Raw genomic sequence first — 24,323 nt, 5'->3', positions numbered from 1 at the left:
AGATAGATATTCACCAAACAAATGAATCATTAAACACTTTTATGTATATATATTCATTTTACCCCCCTCATGAACCACGGACCTTACCGTTGGTGGGGAGGCTTGCGTGCCTCAGTGATACAAATAACCGTACCGCAGGTGCAACCACCATGGAGGGGTATCTGTTGAGAGGGCCAGGCAAATGTGTGGTTCCTGAAAGGGGCAGCAGCCTTTTCAGGAGTTGGAGGGGCAACAGTCTGGATGATTGACTGATCTGGCCTTGTAACATTAACCAAAACAGCCTTGCTGTGCTGGTACTGCAAACGGCTGAAAGCAAGGGGAAACTACAGCTGTAATTTTTCCCGAGGGCATGCAGCTTTACTTTATGGATAAATGATGATGGCATGTCAGTTGATAAACGACATGTGTAGTTTCACACGTAGCCCTGCCTTGAATTGTGTATGTTTTACCAGTAGCGGGGCTGGAGTAGGTGGTTGTGGGGGGATGCATGGGGCAGGTTTTGCAGCGGGGTCGGTTACAGGGGTAGGAATCTCTGGGTAGAGAAGGTAGTCTGGGAATATTGTAGGGTTTAACAAGGATGTTACGGAGGTTAGGGGGGCGATGAAAGGCAACTCTGGGTGGTGTGGGGAGAATTTTGTCAAGGGATGATCTCATTTCAGGGGTTGACTTGAGAAAGTCATATCCCTGGCGGAGTAATTTGTTGATGTTTTCGAGGCCAGGATAATATTGGGTGACAAGGGGGATGCTTCTGTGTGGTCTGGGGGTAGGAACATTGTTGTTGGACGGGGAGGAATGTATTGTTCGGGAAATCTGTTTGTGGACAAGGTCTGCAGGATAGTTGCGGGAGAGGAAAGCACTGGTCAGGTTATTGGTGTAGTTGTTGAGGGATTTGTCACTGGAGCAGATACGTTTGCCACGAATACCTAGGCTGTAGGGAAGGGAGCGTTTGATGTGGAAAGGATGGCAGCTATCAAAGTGAAGGTACTGTTGTTTGTTTGTGGGTTTGATATGGACAGAGGTGTGGATGTGCGCTTCAACAAGATGAAGGTCAACATCCAGGAAGGTGGCTTGGGTTTTGGAGAAGGACCAGGTGAAATTCAGATTCGAACTCCTTTTCGATCCATAGAGAAAAACACCAAACTTATGAAGAGCATAAATGATGGCCAAAGCTTCTTTCTCAATTTGAGAATACTTTTGTTGGGCATCCGTGAGCGTTTTGGAGGCATAAGCAATGGGTTGTTCCGAACCGTCAGAAAATCTGTGCGCAAGGACTGCCCCAACCCCGTATTGAGAGGCGTCCATGGCAAGAACAAGATGTTGGCCAGGTTGATAAGTAGCCAGGCACGGGGCCTGTTTCAGGATAGTCTTTAATTTCTGGAAAGCCGCGTCACATGGCGCGGACCAGTGAAAAGGCACGTTTTTATGCAACAGGCGATGCAACGGCTGAGCCACCGACGCCGCAGACGGTAAAAAGGAGTTCCATGCATGGAACACCACAATCTCACCACTGACTACTAGTGTTAGACACATGCGGTTGCTGTCAACAAGTATGGGCCTGAAGATGATGATGTAACAACATCGAAACTAGTCGCCAATAAAACAGACACCTTAATACAGCTGGAGGAATTTTGTCATTTTTTAACATATATTATACTAGCTGACGTCCCAAATCGTCCATTTCAATTATGGATATACGAAGACTGAGTCATCTGTTTGCTTTCTTATTACAGCTTGAAACTTTCTTGGCAGGTGTTTGGTTACCTTCTTTACACCATTTTCTGTGAAGTACTTTTTATTTGAAGGTGCTCTTTCAAGCTCCAAAAAATTCTTAATTTTTGTATCCACATTGTGCTATTCAAATCTATTAAGTTTATCAATGTCACATGAAACTTTTACCTGAACAATTGTTTCTTTTTCCACTTTACTGAAAAACATGGGTCTCAAGTTGTATTCAACCCATTATTCAATAATGATTCTTCCTTAGTTAAATGCAAGTAAAAAAAGAAGTAAGCAATTTTAGAAAATTTAAATGACAGACTTAAAAAAGAACAAGCTATTATTATTGAAACTGATAAGGGAAGCCTCATAAAATCCAATTTACTTTAGAAATAGATCGTGATAACATCCTCATTTGCCACTCCAAAAGCTAATAGTAAGTACACACTAGGAAACTGAATTGCACCAATATCATAATCCATGCATAATCATGCCATCCCAAAAAGTACGAGGAAGCCTGTTTTCATTCAGCATTGTGAAGACTTTTCTGATTGCATTTTGTCCAGTACTAGATCAATAAGGAAATTGAAATATTGAAGCAGGTTGTAGGAACAAATGGATGCAATAGCTCTACAGTTGCATGTATGTACAACAAGTTAAAATGTAGGCAACACGAACTCAAATTGAGAAAGAAACTACTTATTGTCAGTTTGACATACTGTATCAAAACTTTGATAAAATTGAAAGGTCCCTACACAAATCAATTTTAAATGTTGCCTTTAAAACAGAAAATATGTTCAGGCGCTGGGTTTGTCGTAGGACCTCATAGGGAAAGAATAAGTATTTACACTCCAGTGTGTATAAGATAACATGTGCGACTGCCACACCATCTATATTGGACAGACGGTTTAAACATTTAAAACTTGCTTCAGTTAACATACTCCTACACCAAGTAAAACTGTAGTAGCAGCACAATTGGCAATGTATAACAATAAAATCACTAGCATTGACAATAACATTGAAATATTGCACAGAGCAAATATGGGGCAGCGTCTTGACGTACTCGAAAAGCCAGAAATTTATACTGTTATATTGCTAGAGAAGGCCGAAATGCACGCTATAAGCTCACACAGGATGGCGTGAGGTCTGAAACAGGATACGGAATGAATGCTATAAAGAAAAGTACGTAGCTGCTGGAATACTTAACTTTAATCCATCATTTGTATACATCGTTCTTGATGAGACATGCTTCATACGATAACTATCAATTGCTATGGCGCCTTGCTAGGTCGTAGCCATTGACTTAGCTGAAGGCTATTCTAACTATCTTCTCTGCAAATAAACAAGGCTTCGTCAGTGTTGCATCGCTAGCTAAGTCGTCCGTACAACTGGGGCGAGTGCTAGTAAGTCTCTCGAGACCTGCCATGTGGTGGCGCTCGGTCTGCGATCACTGACAGTGGCGACACGCGGGTCCGACATGTACTATTGGACCGCGGCCGATTTAAAAGCTACCACCTAGCAAGTTTGGTGTCTGGCGGTGACACCACATATACCACCAAAAGAAAAGAACCAGACAATCCTAAGTTACAGAATTGATTTTGTTATAATGCTTATTTTAATATTTATGATGTGATTCTCCAGTAAATGTATCGTGGTTGATGTTCTCTGTTATTCAGCCAACATTACATTTGTTGGCCCTAGATAAAAGGTGGTTTGGCACAGACTGTAGCCTGTGGCATGTATGAACACAGCAGTTCATTTCTCGTCACTGAACCTTCTATGGTAGATGTCACATTCTCATAGCTATTCTATTTCTCCACACGAATCTCATGTAATGCCTTTGTTAATATGTAGTAATATTGTGATTCTTCAGGTTTTCCGGGCAATATGTTGACGTGTTTAATATTTGTATCTTCTGCTGGTTGTTTGCATCAACGACGTATCTCACTGTCTTATTTAGCTGCTCCCTGAGACTGGTCCTTGGGTGGATCGAGACCAGTATTTAAGCATGGGTGGTGCTAGGTGCTGTGTTTTTGATTTGCGCCATGTCCAGCACTCTATCTGCACTCTGTGCCATCTATGTTCCATCTGCTTCATGGGAAGTGTCAGGTGTTCAGTTGTGTGTCTGCTCGTATTGGGCCTGTGTGGTGATGTGTCAAATCTGGTCTGTAGTGTTGATGTGTCACATCAGGTCTGTAGTGCTGGGGTGCTCTGTCTAAGGACTATTTTCATGGCTTCCACTTGCACTTCTATGGTCTCAACAATCATAAAATAATGCTACGGACGAAGTTCAACATCTGGCCTACCTAAAGGAGACTGACTTTGCTTCTAATCTGACAGTGCATAATGTCATCCAAAAATGTTGTCTCTACCATCCTGCTTCCCAAAAAATTGAATACTGTGTGCTAAACACACAAACAACACACAGTATGAACCACTAAACTTTATGCCAATGCTACGTATCACTCTTGTTGGAATTCTGAGGACAAGATTAGATTAAATACAGCTCTAACAGAGGCATTTAAACAATCTTTCTTACGACACTTCATACATGAATGGGTAAAAAACAGTAATAACTGGTGCAGTCCCTCTATACGTGAATGGAACAGGGAAAAAGCCCTAATAAATGGTGCAGTGGGACATACATTTTTTCATGTACTTCTCAGTGGTTTACAGAATATATTAGGTCTACAACTTTGTTTCCGCCGTTTTGCAATAGATGGCAGTAGTGGCAAGTGGGGTTCTGGTGGTTGGTCATAGGTGTGATACAATAAGCTTAGGCATCTGTAAACATAATTCCACAAAAATATTAGTCGATTTGTGATTGCATCATAAGGTTATTCTCGATTAAGTACATCAACTTACGTACCCATTTCTCGCCATTTGCGGGAAGTTTTAATTTTCTGCTTTAACGTGAAGAAATCTATGGCTGTGGCTCTTAAAATGCTGGGTGAGACCAATGGTGAGGGAACTGTTAGTGGAAGAACGTGCAGAGAATGTTTTCAATGTCTTAAGAATGGTGATTTTGATGTCGAAGACCAGCATGGCGGGGGAAGACAGAACATTTTCATGGCTACTGAAACAGACGAAGACAGCCACAGGACATCATTATCAAAAGCAGTTGATGCGTTCGAGTCCAGCACTGAAACACAAATGGCCACAATACAGCAATAGACATGTAAATGTAATTTTGCAGCAGGTCAGTGCTCGACCCCATGTCACAAAACCTGTCAAAATATACGTGGAAACATTGAAATGAGAAGTCCTATCCCTCCCGCCGTATTCTCCATACGTTGCTCTCTCTGACTAGTACCTTTTTTGATCAATGGCATACAGTCTGGCTGACCAGCACTTCTGATCATATGAACAAGAGCAAAATTGAATTGATTCATGGATCCCCACAAAAGACACCCAGTTCTTCTGCCATAGAATTCGTATGATTTCCGAAAGATGGGAGAATGTAGTGGCCAGCGATGGGCAATACTATGAATCATAATTTTTTTGTAAGTTTTTCACAATAAAGCCCCGAACTTTGAGAAAAAACGGCGGAAGCAAAGTTGTAGACCTAGTAGCTGTAGATGAATAGTCATTTGTGGATATTATTTTGATTTGTCTTCCTTTCGCGTTTTTATGAAATCTTTTGAAAATGGTTACTCAAGAAAGTAAACAGTGGGATTCAAAACTTTTTCTCTTCTTTTGTTATATTATTAGTGTTATAACGTCAAGTTAAACACATATATTTCAAAACGACACGACACGTGTAAGTCACTGAGCAAGTTGACCATGCAAAACATGTGAACACGGTAACATTCAAATTAGCACTGAGTCCAAGTCTAGCGGCCGCTGGCTGGCTGTCTGCTTAGGTGGCGCGGCTGCTGCTTATCTGGCAGACAGCGCCGCATGTAGAGGACGCGCATAATTGCGCGGCGGCACTTTGAATGATCGGCGAGTCACAACACTTTTCGCCCCTTTGAAATTTTTGCACTGGTCTTCATGGATGTGGTCTGTAGATTGCTAACATCCATAGGCATTGTTTGACTGGGCATAAAGATGGAGGGGTCGAATCAGCTGGGGCCCCATGCACCAATCTGCCTGTTGCGGCAAGTCCAGTTGATATAACAGGAGACATGGGCGATGTGTCGGCATCTGTAGGAGAAGGAGGCAAGTAGAGTTGCTCCGACATATGATGGGCATTTGGTTCCTGCATGGGCACGTCTCCTGGTGGCGTCCGTTCTTGTGGCGTCCGTTCTTGTGCTGGCACCGAGATGACGGTGAGAGGGCTGCGTTGTGAGTAATGAGAGATGCCAAGATCCCGAGCGTCAGGTAGAGCCAAAGGTGGTGGAGTGGCATTCGGAATAGGCGTTCCTGGAACACGAGGCCAAAGGTGGTCCGAATGACGCACTGCAACACCCGTGTCCGTCTGGATTTCATACAGGTGTTGGCCATGGTGTTGTAAGATGCGGCCAGGACCCCATTTTGGCTGCCTGCCATATCCCCGTACCCATACAATGTCGTCGGCGATGGACCGGCCAAGCGAATGCACCCGCGGCCGGTCGGTGGAAGGCCGCAGAAGATGAAGTAGCGTGCGGGGCTGTTGACCATGTAAGAGCTCAGCTGGGCTGTTGTCGCCCGTGAGGGTGAAACGGTAAGAAGCCAGCAGTTGGAGAAGCACATCCTCAGCAGCAGAAGAAGTCAGGAGTTTCTGCGTCTGAGCCTTAAATGTGCAGACCAGTCGTTCAGCCTCACTGTTGGATTGTGATCAGAACGGAGGGGCTGTGACATGCATAACGTCGTGACGAGCACAAAAATCCGCAAATTCGGAAGAGGCAAATTGCGGACCATTATCAGTAACAAGAGTAGAGGGAAGGCCTTCCATAGAAAAAATGCGGGCGAGAGCACTTGTGGTTGCCGCGGTGGTAGGCGACATGCAACGGACAATGAAAGGAAAGTTAGAGTAGGCATCAATTACGAGTAGCCAATAAGTACCTAAAAAAGGTCCCGCGAAGTCAGCATGAATGCACTCCCATGACGTCTCAGGCAAAGGCCACAGTGACAAAGATGACTTCGGGGCGGCAGCCTGTGACGCACAAGGGCCGCAGGCAGCGACCATGTGTGCTATTTCAGAGTCGATGCAAGGCCAGTACACATGACGGTGCACCAGGGATTTTGTGCGAGAGACACCCCCAGTGCCCTTGGTGAAGGAGGCGCAAGACCGAAGCACGCAAAGACACAGGTACCACAACACGCGGTGAAGCATTGTCGGTGGAAAGGAGGATAACACCATCCCTAGCTATGAGACGGTAGCGCAAAGTGTAGTAGTTCCGCAACGGATCAGAAGTCTTAGCGGACGGACGATCTGGCCAACACTTCTGAATACAGCGTAAGACCCGGAAGAGGGTAGGGTCAGAACCCATAGCAGCTGCCAACTGGTCCCCGGTGATGGGGAACCCGTCCACAACCCGCTGCTTAGCAACATCCAGGTGGAAACACAAAAGTTTGTCCCTATCGAATTCCAGATCAGGACCCATGGGAAGGCGAGACAGTGCATCAGCATTCGCGTGTTGAGCCATCGGCCGGAAATGAATCTCATAATTGAAACGAGACAAGTAAAGAGCCCAACACTGGAGGCGGTGTGCATCCTTGTCGGGAAGTGACTTTGATGGATGAAACAAGGAAACAAGTGGTTTGTGATCCATAACAAGATGAAATTTTGATCCATAGAGAAAAACACCAAACTTATGAAGAGCGTAAATAATGGCCAAAGCTTCTTTTTCAATTTGAGAATACTTTCGTTGGGCATCCGTGAGTGTTTTGGAGGCATAAGCAATGGGTTGTTCAGAACCGTCAGAAAAACGGTGTGCAAGGACTGCACCAACCCCGTATTGAGAGGCGTCCGTGGCAAGAACAAGATGTTGGCCAGGTCGATAAGTAGCCAGGCACGGGGCCTGTTTCAGCATAGTCTTCAATTTTTGGAAAGCCGCGTCACATGACGCGCACCAGTGAAAAGGCACGTTTTTATGCAACAGGCGATGCAACAGCTGAGCCATCGAAGCAGCAGACGGTAAAAACTTGTGATAGTATGCTGTTTTCCCCAAGAAGGCCTGCAGTTCCTTAACAGACATAGAGTGAGGAAGGGCATCGATCGCAGCTACAGTTTGCTGGAGCGGACGAATACCATCCCGAGATAGTTGAAACCCCAAGTACGTGATAGATGCCTGAAAAAATTGTGATTTCTGAAGATTACACTTAAGACCGGCAGTCTGTAAGACATGAAAAAGCGTGTGGAGGTTCTGAAGATGTTCTTCAGTGGTGGAGCCAGTGACAACAATGTCGTCCTGGTAATTAATACACCCAGGGACAGTGAGCAATAATTGTTCCAAGAATCGCTGAAAGAGAGCAGGGGCGCTGGCAACCTCGAATGGCAATCGTTGGTATTGATAGAGGCCGAAAGGCATGTTAAGGACCAGAAACTGCCGGGAAGCAGCATCGAGAGGAAGTTGATGATAAGCTTCTGACAGTTCAATTTTAGAAAAATACTGGCCACCCACAAATTTAGTGAACAATTCTTCAGGTCGGGGCATAGGATAAGTGTTGATGAGGCATTGTGCATTTACAGTGGCTTTAAAATATCCACAGAGACGAATATCACCATTGGGCTTAGCAACAACAACGACAGGAGAGGACCACTCACTGGAAGTGACAGGAAGCAAGACCCCTGAAGTAGTGAGACGATCCAGCTCCTGTTTTACCCGATCACGAAGGGCCACAGAAATGGGCTGAGCCTGAAATAACTTAGGCCGAGCAGTGGGTTTGAGTGTGATATGAGCTTCAAAGTCGTTTGCACGGCCTAACCCAGGAGAAAAAAGGGACGAAAATGTCGTCGAAAAGTAATCCAATTGAGCATAAGGAATAGCATCAGAGATGATATTGACAGAGTCATCTATGGAGAACCCAAAAATGCGAAAGGCATCAAAACCAAAAAGATTTTCTGCGTTACTCTGGTCAACCACAAATATGGGAACAATGCGAATGACGGATTTGTAAGATACCTCAGCATTAAATTGTCCCAAGAGAGAAATCTTCTGTTTATTGTAAGTCCGTAATTGCCGAGTGACAGGTGATAGGGGTGGAGAACCCAACTGAAGATACACCTGAGAATTAATGATATTGGCAGCAGAACCAGTATCCACCTGCGTGCGAACATTCCGACCAAGAATTTGGACTGTGAGGAATAACATCCCTGAAAGGGAAGAAGTGCAATTGACAGACAACACTGAAGCAGAATCGGCGTCACGGTCATGAACATCATGTATGCGGTCGGATTTGCAAACGGAAGACACATGACCCTTCTTTTTGCAGTTATGACACACGGCCCAACGTTGGGGACAATCCTTGCATGAATGTTTCGTAAAACACCGCGGACATGAAGGAAGTTGCTGGGGGCTTTGCTGCAGTTTCTGAGAGGGTTGTTTACGGTTAGGCCGAGACTGCGCGTGGGAGCGTACTGCGGCCACGTCGGCCGGCGAGGACACGCCGCACGCGTTGTCAACAGCGCACAGAGGTTGTATGTCCCCGACGTCGCCCCATGCCTCTATTTGCGCTCCAGCGGTGTGAGAAATTTCAAAAGACTGCGCGATGGATAGGACTTTCTCTAGAGTCGGATTTGCCAACTGAAGGGCACGTTGCCTCACTTCTTTGTCGGGCGCCAACCAGGTAATAGCAACCCATACCATGGAATCCACGTAGGATTCTTTGTGAACGTCAGTAACAAATTGACACTTTCAATAGAGGCCGTGAAGCTCAGCAGCCCAAGTGCGATAGGATTGATTCGGTTGTTTTTGACAACGATAAAAGGCAACACGAGAGGCTACCACATGCATCTGCTTATGAAAATATACTGACAGAGGTGAGCACATTTCAGCAAAAGACGAAGACGCAGGATCTTTCAAAGGAGCCAATTGTGACAACAATCGATACGTTTGAGGTGAAATCCATGAAAGGAACAGAGACATACATGTTTGTTCGTCCGTGACATGAAATGCCAAGAAGTGCTGTCGAAGATGTTTTTCGTAATCAAACCAGTCTTCCACCGTCTCGTCATAAGGAGGAAAAGGAGGTACAGACGACGACGAGAAACAGCCCTCATTGGATGCCGCGACGAAATCGTGAACCGCCGATGTGAGAAGTGTTTGCTGTTCAATGAGACCTTGCAATAGTTGCTCTAAAGTAGCCATGGAAACCTGTTGGTCAACGATGAAAAGGAAAAATCCACTACCTCGTTGCCAATTGTTATAACGTCAAGTTAAACACATATATTTCAAAACGACACGACACGTGTAAGTCACAGAGCAAGTTGACCAAGCAAAACATGTGAACACGGTAACATTCAAATTAGCACTGAGTCCAAGTCTAGCGGCCGCTGGCTGGCTGGCCGCTTAGGTGGCGCGGCTGCTGCATATCTGGCAGACAGCGCTGCATGTAGAGGACGCGCGTAATTGTGCGGCGGCACTTTGAATGATTGATCGGCGAGTCACAACACTTAGCTCTCTCTCTCTCTCTCTCTCTCTCTGTGTGTGTGTGTGTGTGTGTGTGTGTGTGTGTGTGTGTGTGTGTGAATAAATAAATATTCATAATAGACAGAAGAATATGTTCAAGAGGTGAATTCCTGGTACTGCTGATTAAAACATTTAGAAGAAGAAAATATATTTAGTCTTGCTCTTGGAACTTGTATGTTTCATCAGAAGGAAGGAAAAAGCTAAGTTTTGAGATGCATCCTCTCAACAGGTGGGACCGTCTCAACCGACGGACTGAGTTACCTGCCCACATTTATCTACCCACCCAGACTAAGACAGGGTACCCCAAATACTGGTTGCCCCAGGAGGAATGGTCAGTACTCATTCACATTACAGAAACAATCATTTGAACCAAAAAAGATAAGTAAATATGGGCTCTGAAATGCATACCTTAAGAGTTATGACCACTTGTTCGATAGAAGGGGGTGTTTCACAGTTGTGAAGAATGCTCATAGCTCTTAAGGTATGTACTTAAGAGCTCATGTGTGCTAGACATTTCTGTTTTGTTTTGGTCCACATTACCTCCTTCCAAAATGTGGAAAGCAAAGAGCTAGCAGTAGAAGAGATTTATTTCACAGCATCGAAGATGATGTCCTTGTAACTCTTAAGGTATGCTTTTTAGAGCCGATGTCTGTGAGACTTTCCTGTTTCAAGTGATCATTCCTGTCATATCCCTAAATTTTGAACATTCCTTTTGAACAGAAAGAGTAAATATATCACACTGCACTTTTTGTTAAATTATAATAGAAAATATAATTACTTTTCTGACATGTGACCGTAATTCTTAATATATACTGCTGTTGAAGTATGATGCCACCTCCTCCTGGATACATTTGCCATGACACACTGTCACTGTCACATACAGCAACATGTTGCTTGATAATTCTTAAAGTGTGTACTTCCAGAATTTTAACAGTAATCCTTACTGTGAAGCACTGTGTTTGTCTTGTAACATTTTCCATTGGAATGGAAAAAGCACCTCCAAGTGACTGTTTGACTCACTGACTAAGTGAATCTCTGTTTACAAATTGCAGCACTTCTGTTAATCTGTTCTGTGTTGTGTTTAAATAGCTGCAGTGTTATAGAGCACTGTTATTATTGCTTGGGACACTTTAAACTGTACAAACAGAAGTTTTCAGGTAAATATATTCCTTTTGGCACAATATTTGTACCCTACACAAGAGTTGTTCACTAAAGTGACCACTGTGCCATATTTTTATTGTATATTCTATTGCAATCATTTCAAGATCAAGTTGCTTTGACATATACAATCCAAAGGAACCTGCTGAATTAAATTAAATCAGATTGCAAAATTCAGATTATTGCAGTATACAATTTTGAGGTTTATATGACTGGAAAAGAAGAATGATAGACTGCTTCCTTTCCAGATGAAGGTAACTGAACTGAACAAATGGACTCCGGTGTTACGGTCTGAACAAACACCAACACTCTGTTTTGAAGGCTATGTGAGCAGGTGAGTTTTAATCTTCACTTTAGATGGGTGTTTCGCATGATCATAACAACTACTGCTGCTATTACTAGTACTACTACTATGTCTCTGATATTTTTATATAATTTATTACTATATTGTTTCAGAATAAAAACAGTCTTGACTGGGAAATTATTCATTGTCAATGACATGTTTCTCCCTTTTGGAACATCATCAGATTGTCTATAAAAACAAGAAACCAATCAGTTAGTAACAAAGGAAGGGGTGTGGTACTATCTTGGACAAATACACTGGTAAAATGAACTGAAAGTGATAGAAACTTATGTAAAAGTAGCTGGATATGAAACCCATTCATTGTGTAGCCGTATAAAATGAAAAATGGATGCAAGAGTACCTGGATATGTAATCCATCTGTCGTAAAAGCATATAAAATGCAAGGTGGGCTTAGTTAAAAGAAAAGAAAAAAGCCTGTATACCACCAATAAGGTGCAGGTTTCATCAACTATCGCAGGTTACCTTGAACACACCAGCTGACACTACCATAGTAGTACAAAATAGGGTCACTCATGCAAAACTAAATACGCTATGAGCCACACGGAGCACATAGTCTTTTTGGCGCGCACACAAATACTATTGTGACAGAACAAGATACAAAAACCGTGACCAAGTGAGGTGGCGCAGTGGTTAGCACACTGGTCTCGCATTTGGGAAGATGATGATTCAAACCCACATTCGGTCATCCTGATTTAGGGTCTCCACGATTTCCCTGAATTGCTCTAGGCAAATGCCAGGATGGTTTCTTTGAAAGGGCACATCCAACTTCCTTCCCCTTTCTTACCTAATCCGAAGGGATCGATGACCTCGCCATTTGGTCCCCTCCCCCAAATAAGCCAACCAAACACCACATTTATTGTGGCAAGACTTGACCAGGTGGTGAGCATGATCGGCGTAAGTCCTATTTTTGAAATATGAAAACTATGGTAACCTAACAACTTAAGATACATATAAGAAAACCAATGCAACTACATTAAACTGAAAGCACATTAACATATAAATAATAATTAGATAAAATGATGATTTAAAATAGCAAATCCAAATATCTCATTAAAACTGTCATACAGAGCTAAACTTAGAGTGCTTGCACAGCGTATGCTTACAATGAAATTTTCCAACCACCTTTCTGAACCTTTTTCATGATATATTGGCGTTTTCTTTTAACTGGGTCCACCTTGCAATTTTTTTTTTTGGACTGATTACATATCCAGTTACTGTTGCACCCATTTCCCATTTTATATGGCTATATGAAGGATGGGTTTCATATCCAGCTACTTTTACTTAAGTTTCTATTACTTTTAGTTCATTTTGCCCTCATAGTCATGCAAGATAGGACTATGCCCAATCCTCTGTTACTAATTGCTTGGTTTCTTGTTTTTATAGACAATATGATGCTGCTTAAAAAGGGTGAAACACATCATTGACATTGGATAATTTCGCAACCAAGATGCTTCTTATTCTGAAATAATTCAAAACTGGTTGCTGTAGCACCCTGCCACAATGGAATAGGAATAATTTTTAATATATTTTTATAGTTTTATGTCCTTCATGGTAGGGCACAATAAAAAGAATGCATGAGGATGAGTCAATAAATGAAACAGAATATTACGATAAAAGTTATTGAATAAAAACACTCTAGATTCACATAGAAGTTTTTAAAATTTAAAGTTTATTAATTGGGTAACTGGTTTCAATTATAGTACGATCATCACCAGAGTGTTAAAACTCCAAGGTGACAGCTGGAGAGAGTGGTGAGGAGCAGCTCGCCATCTAGTATCGATAACAACTGCTCTAGAGTACTGCTGGTGATCGTACTATGGTTGAAACCAATCACCTGATTAAGTTGTAAATTTTAACAGCTTACATATGATCCTACACTGATTTTATTTCAAAACTTTTATTCTAATTTATATCAGTTTGCCAGGAACAATGTTTTAGAAGATACAGAATATTCTAAATTTTTAGTTCTTAATATTGATAAGAACCTGAACTGGAAATTACATTGCAGATCTTCTTAAATGTCTTAGCTTTGCAACTTTTGTTTATGCATAGTATTAGATTTTGAAGATTAAAATTTTAAAAAAGAATTCACCGACTTTTTCTGTTTTAATTCAGTAATGTCTTATGGCATCATATTTTGGGTAACTTGTCGAGGAAAAAAGTGTTTGTTGCACGGAAGCATGTAAGGGTAATGGCTCTTTAAACAGTTGAACATACTGACAAAAACCCCATAGTACATTTATATCCTTATGAAGTTTTTGTCCAGAATAAAAGCAGTTTGAAACCAACAGTAACAGTCGGACTTATAATACTAGAAGCTGATAAGATTTACACTATCAGTCATTGAGTCTTAGTGTGGCACAGAAAGGAGGGAGGTATTCAGCAATAAAAACTGCAGCCACCGATCCAGTAATATAAAGATTTTAGTGACTAATAAAATTGACTACAAACACAAACTGAAATCTGTCTGTTTGACAACTCCTTATACTCCATAAAATAATTTCAGAATATTTGTGTGCACATGTTGTGGCGGCACAGTTCCTTTCGTCCCTTTTACGAGCACCTACCTGTGAACTCGTCGCCGCAGATCACCAGTAGGAATGCCGAGCAGAAACAGACCGTACTGTATCTCACACCAGGCTGCATACAGCATAACTATTCTAGAAATCAGGAAGAGGCCTTAATTTTGAATGAACAGTGGAAATACTGCAAGTTGAGAAATACAAGTTCACTGCCAAGCCCGTGCTAATCCTAACACAGTCATGCTTAAATCATTTCATTCACATTAGCAAGTTTATAATAACGTATTTCCCGAAATGTGAACAGCTACTAAACACGGATTGTTCTTAAATGAAAATGCTCACCACACTATTAAGTTTATTGGTGTTGAATGCACTCAAGTTTTTGGTCACTGATCTGCACAAATATGCCATGCAGAACTACTGTCTTTTCTCGTACATAAAATAATAAACCGGCAAATTACAGCTTCCTTTGGAGCTCACATTACACATGACTGTACCGTTGAAAGGCTAAGCTCCAATTACTTAAACTGCTTTAAGCATTCTCTATCTCCAAGAGAAAAGATGTGCAAAGAATACTCCATTCTGATTGGTCAGTTTTTGTTAAGGCCAATAGAAAAACATTGTTCTCCCTTGTTAGTCCATGCTTCTTATGACTAACCAATCAACAAAAAACCTGCATTCGTATTAGCTTTCCTTTTACCACAAACGTACTTAACATATTATGATACAAAATTCCCCATGATCTGCATTCACACTGTCTTAAAACTTTCTCAAAGTACAGCGTTCATTAGTAGAGGAATGATTTACATATTTATTTTAGACCACATTCACGCATCATTCACACTACTAAAAGCATATACAAAACTGTACTAACGTAAATAAACAAAAAATCTTCAATAAATAAACAGAGCAATTCACAAAAATGTTCTCTTGACTTGTTTCTTGAATGTCTCTCTCTGCTACTGTACTTTGGTGGATGAAACTTAGAACTACGTACTCGACTGAACCCACTTCAGACAATCAGTCACTGTGCGTGCATGATTCATTCTCCCGATGCACGGGCTCTAACCAGGAGTGATGTAAGGCTCAGTGTGTGAACATAAATTACTGCAGGCAAGTTTATATATTTATATATTTTAAAAAGTGTATAATAAATAATGTTAATTGTCAGCATATTGCCATATTTATTGCTGACCAGACATATTGTAATTGTATAACTAACTCGTCCGATATCATACCAACAGGTTGCAATTATGATCCATGAAACATGCAGATAACTAACCAAATAACAGTTACTTCCAAGCCTTTCATCTGTGCTCAAGATTATGATTCTGTCCCCACATGTGTGATGTTCTTACATTCATTCAAAGAGAAAGTAAGCATTAGCTGCTGAATCTTAAATGTACATAAAACTTAGTTAATATGGCACATGTTGAAAGTGTTCAGAACTATAATTAAACATTTTGTTTTTCGCTTTACGAAGCCAATGTCAAGGTGGTCTAATTGTTGAGAACATACAGAGCCACACTCAAAAATTGAGTGTGCTGTTATACAATACAATCTTTATTCCTTTCAAAATACTCCTTGCACCTGCTGATACTAAATGTGACGGTGGTGACCATTTCTGTTTATCGTTGTACAACCATTAAGCTTATTTTGTGTGCAATGAGGAGGAGTGGTGGGTAGGGAAGTATACCCATGGCTCATCTTGCAGTGTGCCAACTTATAGTGCAATGGCCACAAGTTGTAAAGGACTGGCTTACCGGGGGGCGGGGGTGCAGTGGTTAGCAGACTATACTCGCATTCAGGAGGAGGACGGTTGAGATCCCATCTGGCCATCCAGATTTAGGTTTTCCATGATTTCCCTAAATTGCTCCAGGCAAATGCTGAAATGGTTCCTTTGAAAATGGCATGGCCAGTTTCCTTCACCATCTTTCCATACTCCGATCTTCTGATCTCTCTCTAATGACCTAGCTGTTGACAAGACATTAAACTCTAATCTCCTCCTCCTCCGCCTCCTCCTCATATAAGGGACTTGTAGCCAGAAGCCATAATGTATACCAAATACTGTAATGTTTTGTCAAATGGAAATTTCCACTATGATACGCAAGCTTAACAGTGGTGTTGTGCAGTGTAATTACTGCCAACAATAGGATGTAGAAGGTAACAGGTCATGTAATAATTTTATGTCAGCAGAAATGCCAAAATATGTACCTCCCTTGAGGAAAACTCCATGGAATCTTCAGCAGCCCAGATTGTTGATACACCTATGACAATTAAGAGGTGTACTCATGCCAATTACACAAAACCATGTGACATTAATTTTTATACTGTTGGAAATATTAGCACTATTTAGTCTCTAGTTGAGGATTTTAGTAACTTTATGCACGGAGAGCTTGTGAACAAGGACATAAAAAGTTAGAAAAGATCCTTTGTCAGTTTTTTACTTCAGTTCAGTTCCAAGATGCTGATCACAACAGCAGACATATCCCATTTAAGATCTGTAGCCGACAAATTACTTAATAGCTTTCTTCTATGAGAACATAGAAGGTACCCAAATACTTTCTGACACTCGTATAACAGTACATCAACATAATCTGTACCTTTGCGCCTAATACAATGCTGAACTCCAGAATTTTACACGTGAAACTAATTCAGTCCTTTTCTAAACATTATGTCAGTTTCAATAGTATATCAACTCTGACAGTTTAATACTTCAACGTAAAGAATTTTCCCTCCACAGGCTTGGGATTAGTGACAAAATGATCTGTTACAATGTTGACCTGCTACATGGATACAGACCTAAAGGAATTACTGTGGTCAATTTTTAAATTTTTACCCCCTTAGTGTGGTCCACACTACATTTCCAAGGCTCCTTCAGCCAGCTGCAGACTTTGTAATGCAACTGTAACAGCAACCCTCCAGCCAAGAGCCAAATGCCGTATTCAGGGCGTGAGCCGTAACCAGCCAACACAGCATTTCCATACTGTCAGCTTCCTTAATAGCAACCCCAGTTCTCCAGGAAATGACCAACTTTCAGGAAGTTTCAATAACAGTGAAGCGCGCAGTAGTACTTGTCTTCCACATTAACAAGTCTCTTTTCGACCATATACACTGAAGCACCAAAGAAACTGGTATAGGCATGTGTATTCAAATACAGAGATATGTAAACAGGCCAAATATGGCACTGTGGTTGGCAACGCCTCTATAAGACAACAAATGTCTGGAGCAGTTGTTAGATCAGCTACTGCTGCTGCAATGGCAGGTTATCAAGGTTTAAGTGAGTTTGAATGTGATGTTATAGTTGGTGCACAAGTGATAGGACACAGCATCTCCGAGGTAGCGATGAAGTGGTGATTTTCCTGTACCATTTCATGAGTGTTCCGTGAATATCAGGAATCTGATAAAGCACCAGATCTCCGACATCGCTGTGGCCAGAAAAAGATACTGCAAGAATGGGACCAACAACAACTGGAGAGAATCAGAATCATTCAGTATGACAGAAGTGCAGCCTTTCCGCAAATTCCTGCAGATTTCAATGCTGGACCATCAACAAGTGTCAGCATGTGAACCATTCAATGAACTACTATCAATATGGGCTTTCAGAGGTGAAGGCCCACTTCTATATCTTTGACGACTGCACAACACAAAGCTTTACACCTCACCTGGGCCCGTCAACTCTGACATCAAACTCTTGATGACTGGAAATATGTTGCCTGATCGGATGAGTCTCTCTTCAAATTGTATCGAGTGAATGGACATGTATGGGTATGGAGACAAGCTCACGAATCCATGGACCCTGAATGTCAGCATGGGACTGTTCAAGCTGTTGGAGGCTCTGTTGCGGTGTGTGGCAGGTGCAGTTGGAGTGATATGGGACCTCTGATATGTATAGATACGACTCTGACAGGTGACACATATGTAAGCAGCCTGTCTGATCACCAGCATCCATTCATGTCCATTGTGAATTCCGATGGACTTGGGCAATTCAAGCAGGACAATGCAACAGCCTTGTGGCTCCAGGAACACTCTTTTGAGTTCAAACACTCCATTGTCCACCAACCTCCCCAGAAACTAATATTATGGAGCATATCTGGGATGCCTTGCAACAAACTGTTCAGAACGACCCTCTCATACGCTTATGAATTTACAGACAGTCCTGCAGGATTGATGGCGCCAATACCGTCCAATAGGACTTCAGAAATTAGTTGAATCCATACCAAGTCATGTTGTGGCACTTCTGCATGCTAGTGGGTGCCCTACACGATATTACGCAGGTGTACTAGTTTCTTTGGGTCTTCAGTGCTTATACCCAGGCCAGCCGAGTAGGTCATTGGCACTGTTGGGCTACGCATTGACGCCTGTCACATGTCAGCCTCTGCCATGGGATTGCTGACACTCTTCGAATCCAGCTATCATCACAGCATCGTTGCGAACCTCCATTGTCCACCAAACTCCCCAGACACTAACATTATTGAGCATATCTGGGATGCCTTGCAACGTACTGTTCAGAACCACCTTCTCATACTCATACAAATTTACATGCAGCCCTGCAGGATTGACAGCGTCAGTACCCTCCAACAGTACTTCATAAATTAGTTGAATCCATACCAAGTTGTGTTGTGGCACTTCTGCATGCTAACAGGTGCCCTACATGATATTAGGCAGGTGTACTAGTTTCTTTGGGTCTTCAGTGCTTATACCCAGGCCAGCCGAGTAGGTCATTGGCACTGTTGGGCTACGCATTGACACCTGTCGCATGTCAGCCTCTGCCATGGGATTGCTGACACTCTTCGGACCCAGCTATCATCACGGCATCCAGATTGCGAACCAATGACTGCTGCCAGCCGCCCTGGTTACCTTCACTCTGTCCCATCTCCACAAGACCACCTGCCAGGGGTTTCTACCACCACCTCAAGGTAAAGGTATGAACTGAGATCCTCCCATCTCTGCAACACTGAGGCCCAGCACCACCAGATGCAGTGCCCCAGCCACTGGTCCATGGTACACTGGTCATTGGCCTGCCTGGCTCTGGCCACCTTAGACAGGATACTGTCTTGCCATCTTGACACTGCAACTAATGACTGTTGGAGTGTGCTGAGTCAGGGCCGCTTGCTGCTGGACTGCCTCTTCGAGAAGCATTTATAGTAGTGCAGCCACACTAATGCCTGTGTCCAAGTTTCAACGACAGTCACCTCTCATCTGCTTATTGTAGGCACTCTGCACTATGTTTGTTTATGGTTAACAATAAAGTACATCGACAACATATGAATGCCTCCTTTGTCTACACCTCCAGCAGAGAATCACTCATCTGTCCATTCTCCCCAACATAATTACACAATATTATCTTGACCTGAAGAGTCAACTAACTTCCTAGCAAGAATTAGTCACACTCTGAAGTGAGTGTTCTTAATTTGTGCTACATCCCCCCCCCCCCCCCCCCCCCCCCCAAGACACCCTGTTTCTCTAAGTGAAATATACCTCCTGATATATATTTGAAAAAAGTAGGAGGATTAGGTAGAATAACTGCTATGGATTCAGGTGTGAGTCCTGGGTAGAGTCCAGAGGTTTCTAGAAGCTCTTGCAAGTCTTTATAAATTGTTATGGCAAACCAAGAGAACAAATTTAATAAGTGGAAGCATCAGAGCGCCATCATACACATTTCCCCATCATCCTCGTCTATCCATTAGTGTAGGTGTGGATGCACAGTCTAGTGGCAGAATAATGAAGAAGTTGTAAGTAAACTTTGAGTGAACAAGAAACCTATGATTCACCAGTGGATAAAATGAGACCATCCAAGAGAGATTCACGGTTCTCTACTGCTGGTGTCTTCTACAGCTGTTTACAGTTTCATATCCCACTGTGGTCCCGGTGGTTAGAATAGGCCCGAGGTATTCGTGCCTATCATAAGAGGTGACTAAAAGGAGTCTCATACCTTTCGCCCTTTATGTGATGATCCCCTGTAGGGTTTGACCTCCATTTTTCAAAATTTTCCCAAAGAGTGAGCCAATTGGGGAAGGGTGCCTTACATGATGCATCGTGTCCATCGTGCATTCAGATCTTCAGCCCACTTTCTCGTCAAAGCATTGCAGTACTGCTCATCCTGCACCTCTTGGATGAGGACACCTTCCTGGGTGCATTTTCCTCCACCCACTATGCAGTGTCGCTTTCTCCTCCGTCGATGACCATGGAATTCTTTGGACCTCATATCCAGCACAGTAGCCAATTCGTTGTGGTGGGGCCACCATGTACCCTGTTGGTTGTAGCCCCCTGACAACACAGGGATCACTCTGCTGATGCCTGCACCACTAACTCCTCAGTTTTTTGCAAGGGCAAGGTCAGTGTCAGTCTTGATAAAAATGGCATCCTCTACTCAGTCACAGGCATCACTTGCTTGTGACAAGCTGGGGGATGTTTCCATTGCCATCATGCCTCTTTAAGAGCTTAAATATGATCCGGAATATTATATTCTACAGGGACCTTCTTTTTCAGTGTGACAACAAGCTGCATGTCAACTTAGATCAACGAGAAGTTCATTTCGTCCAGCATGTCTATTGGGGGTCAGAGTGATAATCAGGTTGCCACCGGTGCCTTCATCTTCGAGGGTGACACATTACCCGAGAAGGTCAAGGTGATGGTCTGCTGCTGTGATGTTAAGCCATATATCCCTCCCCCAATGTGGTGCTTTAAGTGCTGGAAGTTCAGCCATACGTCTTCCTGCTGTATTTCCAGAATCACGTTTTGAGATTGTGGACGTCCACCCCATCCCAATACTCCATGTGCCCCTCCTCCCATCTGTGTCAACTGCAGAGAGCATCATTCCCCTTGCTCACCAGATTGTAGGATTTTACAGTGAGAAAGGAAATAAGGGAATACAAGACCCTGGACCAACTGACCCATACTGAGGCTAAGAATAAATTTGAACACCTACATCGTGTGGCTATGACCACCTCTTGTGCTGCTGCTACGAGAACAGTTGTAGCCCCATCAGTTCTGTGAGTTCCAGTCGGCTCTCAGAGCCGGAAGACTACACCTGCCCCCTTGATGGTGGGGGGATGGGCACTTCCCTCCCTGTTGCTCCCACACCACCTACCTCGGGAGCACTGTCTCCCCAACCATTGGGGACACCAGTCCCCACTTCTCAGCCAGAGAAGTGTAAGTCTTCTTCGGCTCCTCTCGCTAGGAAGGGGTTGCTTGGGTAACTCCCTTCCCAGGTTTCTACTAGTGGGAAAGATGACACCCGCCAGTCGCTGAAGTGCTCTAAAGCAGATGGTCGTAGGGCTTCACGGTGTCCCAAAGATGGAATCAGTGATGCCCTCCCAGCCAGAGAAACCCAAGGATCAGCGAGTGAAATCCAGAAAGAAGACCCCCAAAACCAAGGGAACTGTAGTGGCACCCACACCACTGCTGCAAACAAGCTCTGCGTCTGAGGATGAGGTGAAGATTCTGGTGTCCGCTGAGGACCTAGATCTTGCCAGACCCTCAGACACAATGGATATAGCCTTTTCAGGAAATAAGTCGGTGGCAGCAGGTGACCCTGAGGCATAGGCTGCCTCATTGAGTGTTTTATGCCTTCCCAGTCTCACAATCACGTCATCGTCCAGTGGAATTGCAACGGTTTTTTCCATCACCTGGCTGAGCTATGGCAACTGTTAAGCTTTACACCTGCTTTCTGCATAGCCCTCCAGGAAATCTCTCTCCCAGCAATTCGGACCCCTGCCCTTCACGGCTACAGGGTATATTACAAGAACCACAGTGAATATAATAGTGTGTCAGGTGGAATTTGCATTTTTGTCCTGAACTTGATATCTAGTGAACCTGTGTCCCTTCAAACTCCTCTTTGAAGCTCTAGCTGTCAGGATACGGACAACACAGGAAATAACTGCCTAAATGTATATCTCCCTCCAGATGGTGCGGTACCCCTAAAGCAATTGGCTGCACTGATTGATCATCTCCATAAACCTTTCCAAGTTTTGGGAAATTTTAACGCCCATAACCCTGTGTGGGGTAGTACCATGCTTACTGGCCGTGGCAGATATTTCAAAAATTTACTGTCCCATCTCGACCTATGCCTCTTAAATTCTGGGGCCACCACACATTTCCATGTGGCTCATGGTAGTTACTCAGCCATTGACTTGTCAATTTGCAGCCCACGACTTCTCCCATCTATCCACTGGAGAGCACATGACTACTTGTGTGGTAGTGACCACTTCCCCATCTTCCTGTCACTCCCCGGGTATCATGCGCATGACTGGGTAGCCTTCACCTCTACTGTCACTGTTGATCTCCCCCACATGGTGCCATTGATGTTGTGATTGAGCAGGTCACTACAACAATCACTTTACAACAATCACTTCTGCAGCAAAAAACACGATCCCTCATTCTCTAGAGTGCCCCCGGCAAAAGACAGTCCCTTCGTAGTCACCGGAAGTCGCTGAGGAAATTTTGGACTGTTGGTGAGCTCTACAGTGACGTAAGCGGCACCCATCTGTAGAGCACCTAGTAGCCTTTAAGCAGCTCCGTGCTCTCATTTGCCTGCTTATAAGACGACAGAAACAGGAGTGTTGGAAGAGGTAAGTGTTGACCCTTCGGTGCCATACGTCACCTTCCCAAGTCTGGATGAAGGTCAGACGTCTTTTTGGGTACCAGACCCCAACAGTGTCCCTGGCGTTAACATAATGGTGTGCTCTCTATCAACGCAAACACAAATGCTGAGCACTATGCTCGAGCCTCTGCAATGGAGAACTATCCCCCCAGCCTTTCGCAATCTCAAACAGCAGATGGAAAGGAAAGTCCTCTCATTCACTACATGCCACAGTGACCTCTAAAGTGGCCATTAACAGCCTAGCAGCAGCTGTAGGGCCGTTGCTCTCCCCTTCTCTTTATGCGGATGACTTCTGCATTTCGTATTGCCCTACCAGTATTGGTGTTGCTGAGTGGCACCTACAGGGACCCATTCACAAGGCGCAGCCATTGGCTCTAGCCCACGGCTTCCAGTTTCCAACTGCGAAGTCGTGAGTCATGCACTTCCGTCGGCATCATATCAGCATCGTACTGTTCATCCGGAACCAGAACTATATCTTAATAATGATCCATTCACTCTGGTGGGGACATATTGATTGTTACAACTGGTTTGCGATGCCTGATTGACTTGTCTACCTCACTTTCGTCAGCGTAAGCGGAAGTGCTGGCTGCACCTCAATGCCCTCCACTGCCTGAGCGACACTAACTGGGATGCAGATCGCTCTACGCTGCTGCAGCTCTGCAGAGCCCTTGTTCAATCTCGCCTTGACTGTGGGAGTCTAGTTTACAGTTCAACGGTGCCTGCACCATTGCATTTACTTGACCCAGTGCACCACTGTGACGTTTGCCCAATGACAGGAGCTTTTAGAGCGAGTCCAGTGATCAGTGTCCTGGTGGAGGCTGGAGTCTCTCCATTGAGGATCCGACGTGCACAATTGCTCACCAGTTGTGTTGCACACATTCATAGTTCACCTGAGGATCCGAATTACTGTCTCCTCCTCCCACCCACAGCAGTTCATCTCCTGCATTGGTGGCCCAGGTCAGGTCTCACGATTATGGTTCGCATGCGATCCCTTCTCTCCGAACTGGAGTCCTTCCCTTTACCACCTCTACTTGAGGTCCATTCACATACACCTCCGTGGTGTACACCATGGCTGAAGCTTCGTTTGGACCTTTTGCACGGCCCTAAGGACTCTGTTAACCCCGCCACTCTTCGCTGTCACTTTCTCTCAATTCTTGACATTTTCCTGGGCTCTGTAGCTGTTTACCCTCGAAAGCTCAATGGCTGATGGTAATGTTGATTTCACCTATGTCCACAGAGACCATTCCTTGCCCACTGGCTGCAGTGTATTCACTGCAGAGCTTGTGGTCATATCTGAAGCACTTCAGTACATCTGTTCCTGTTCTGGTGAGTCATTTCTTCTTTGTTCTGACTACCTGAGCAGCTGACAAGCTATCGACCAGTGCTACCCTCACCATCCTATG

At 43.7% G+C, this 24,323-nt stretch overlaps 1 protein-coding gene across 3 annotated transcripts in view; it reads left to right on the top strand.

Moving 5' to 3' along the window:
* LOC124612698 overlaps positions 1-24,323 on the top strand; it is a 222,021-nt gene that overhangs the window by 7,335 nt on the left and 190,363 nt on the right. For all 3 annotated transcript variants that reach the window (XM_047141043.1, XM_047141045.1, XM_047141042.1), the window contains exon 3: positions 11,678-11,763. Coding sequence is in view for 2 of the 3 variants with exons in the window: in XM_047141045.1 (XP_046997001.1) it covers positions 11,678-11,763 (86 nt within the window). In the remaining variant the exon portion in view is untranslated. The remainder of the gene's footprint in view (positions 1-11,677; positions 11,764-24,323) is intronic.

Source organism: Schistocerca americana, chromosome 4 (genome assembly GCF_021461395.2).
Source record: "Schistocerca americana isolate TAMUIC-IGC-003095 chromosome 4, iqSchAmer2.1, whole genome shotgun sequence".
In the NCBI taxonomy this organism is placed as follows: domain Eukaryota; kingdom Metazoa; phylum Arthropoda; class Insecta; order Orthoptera; family Acrididae; genus Schistocerca; species Schistocerca americana.
This window is presented reverse-complemented; position numbering and strand designations above follow the sequence as displayed.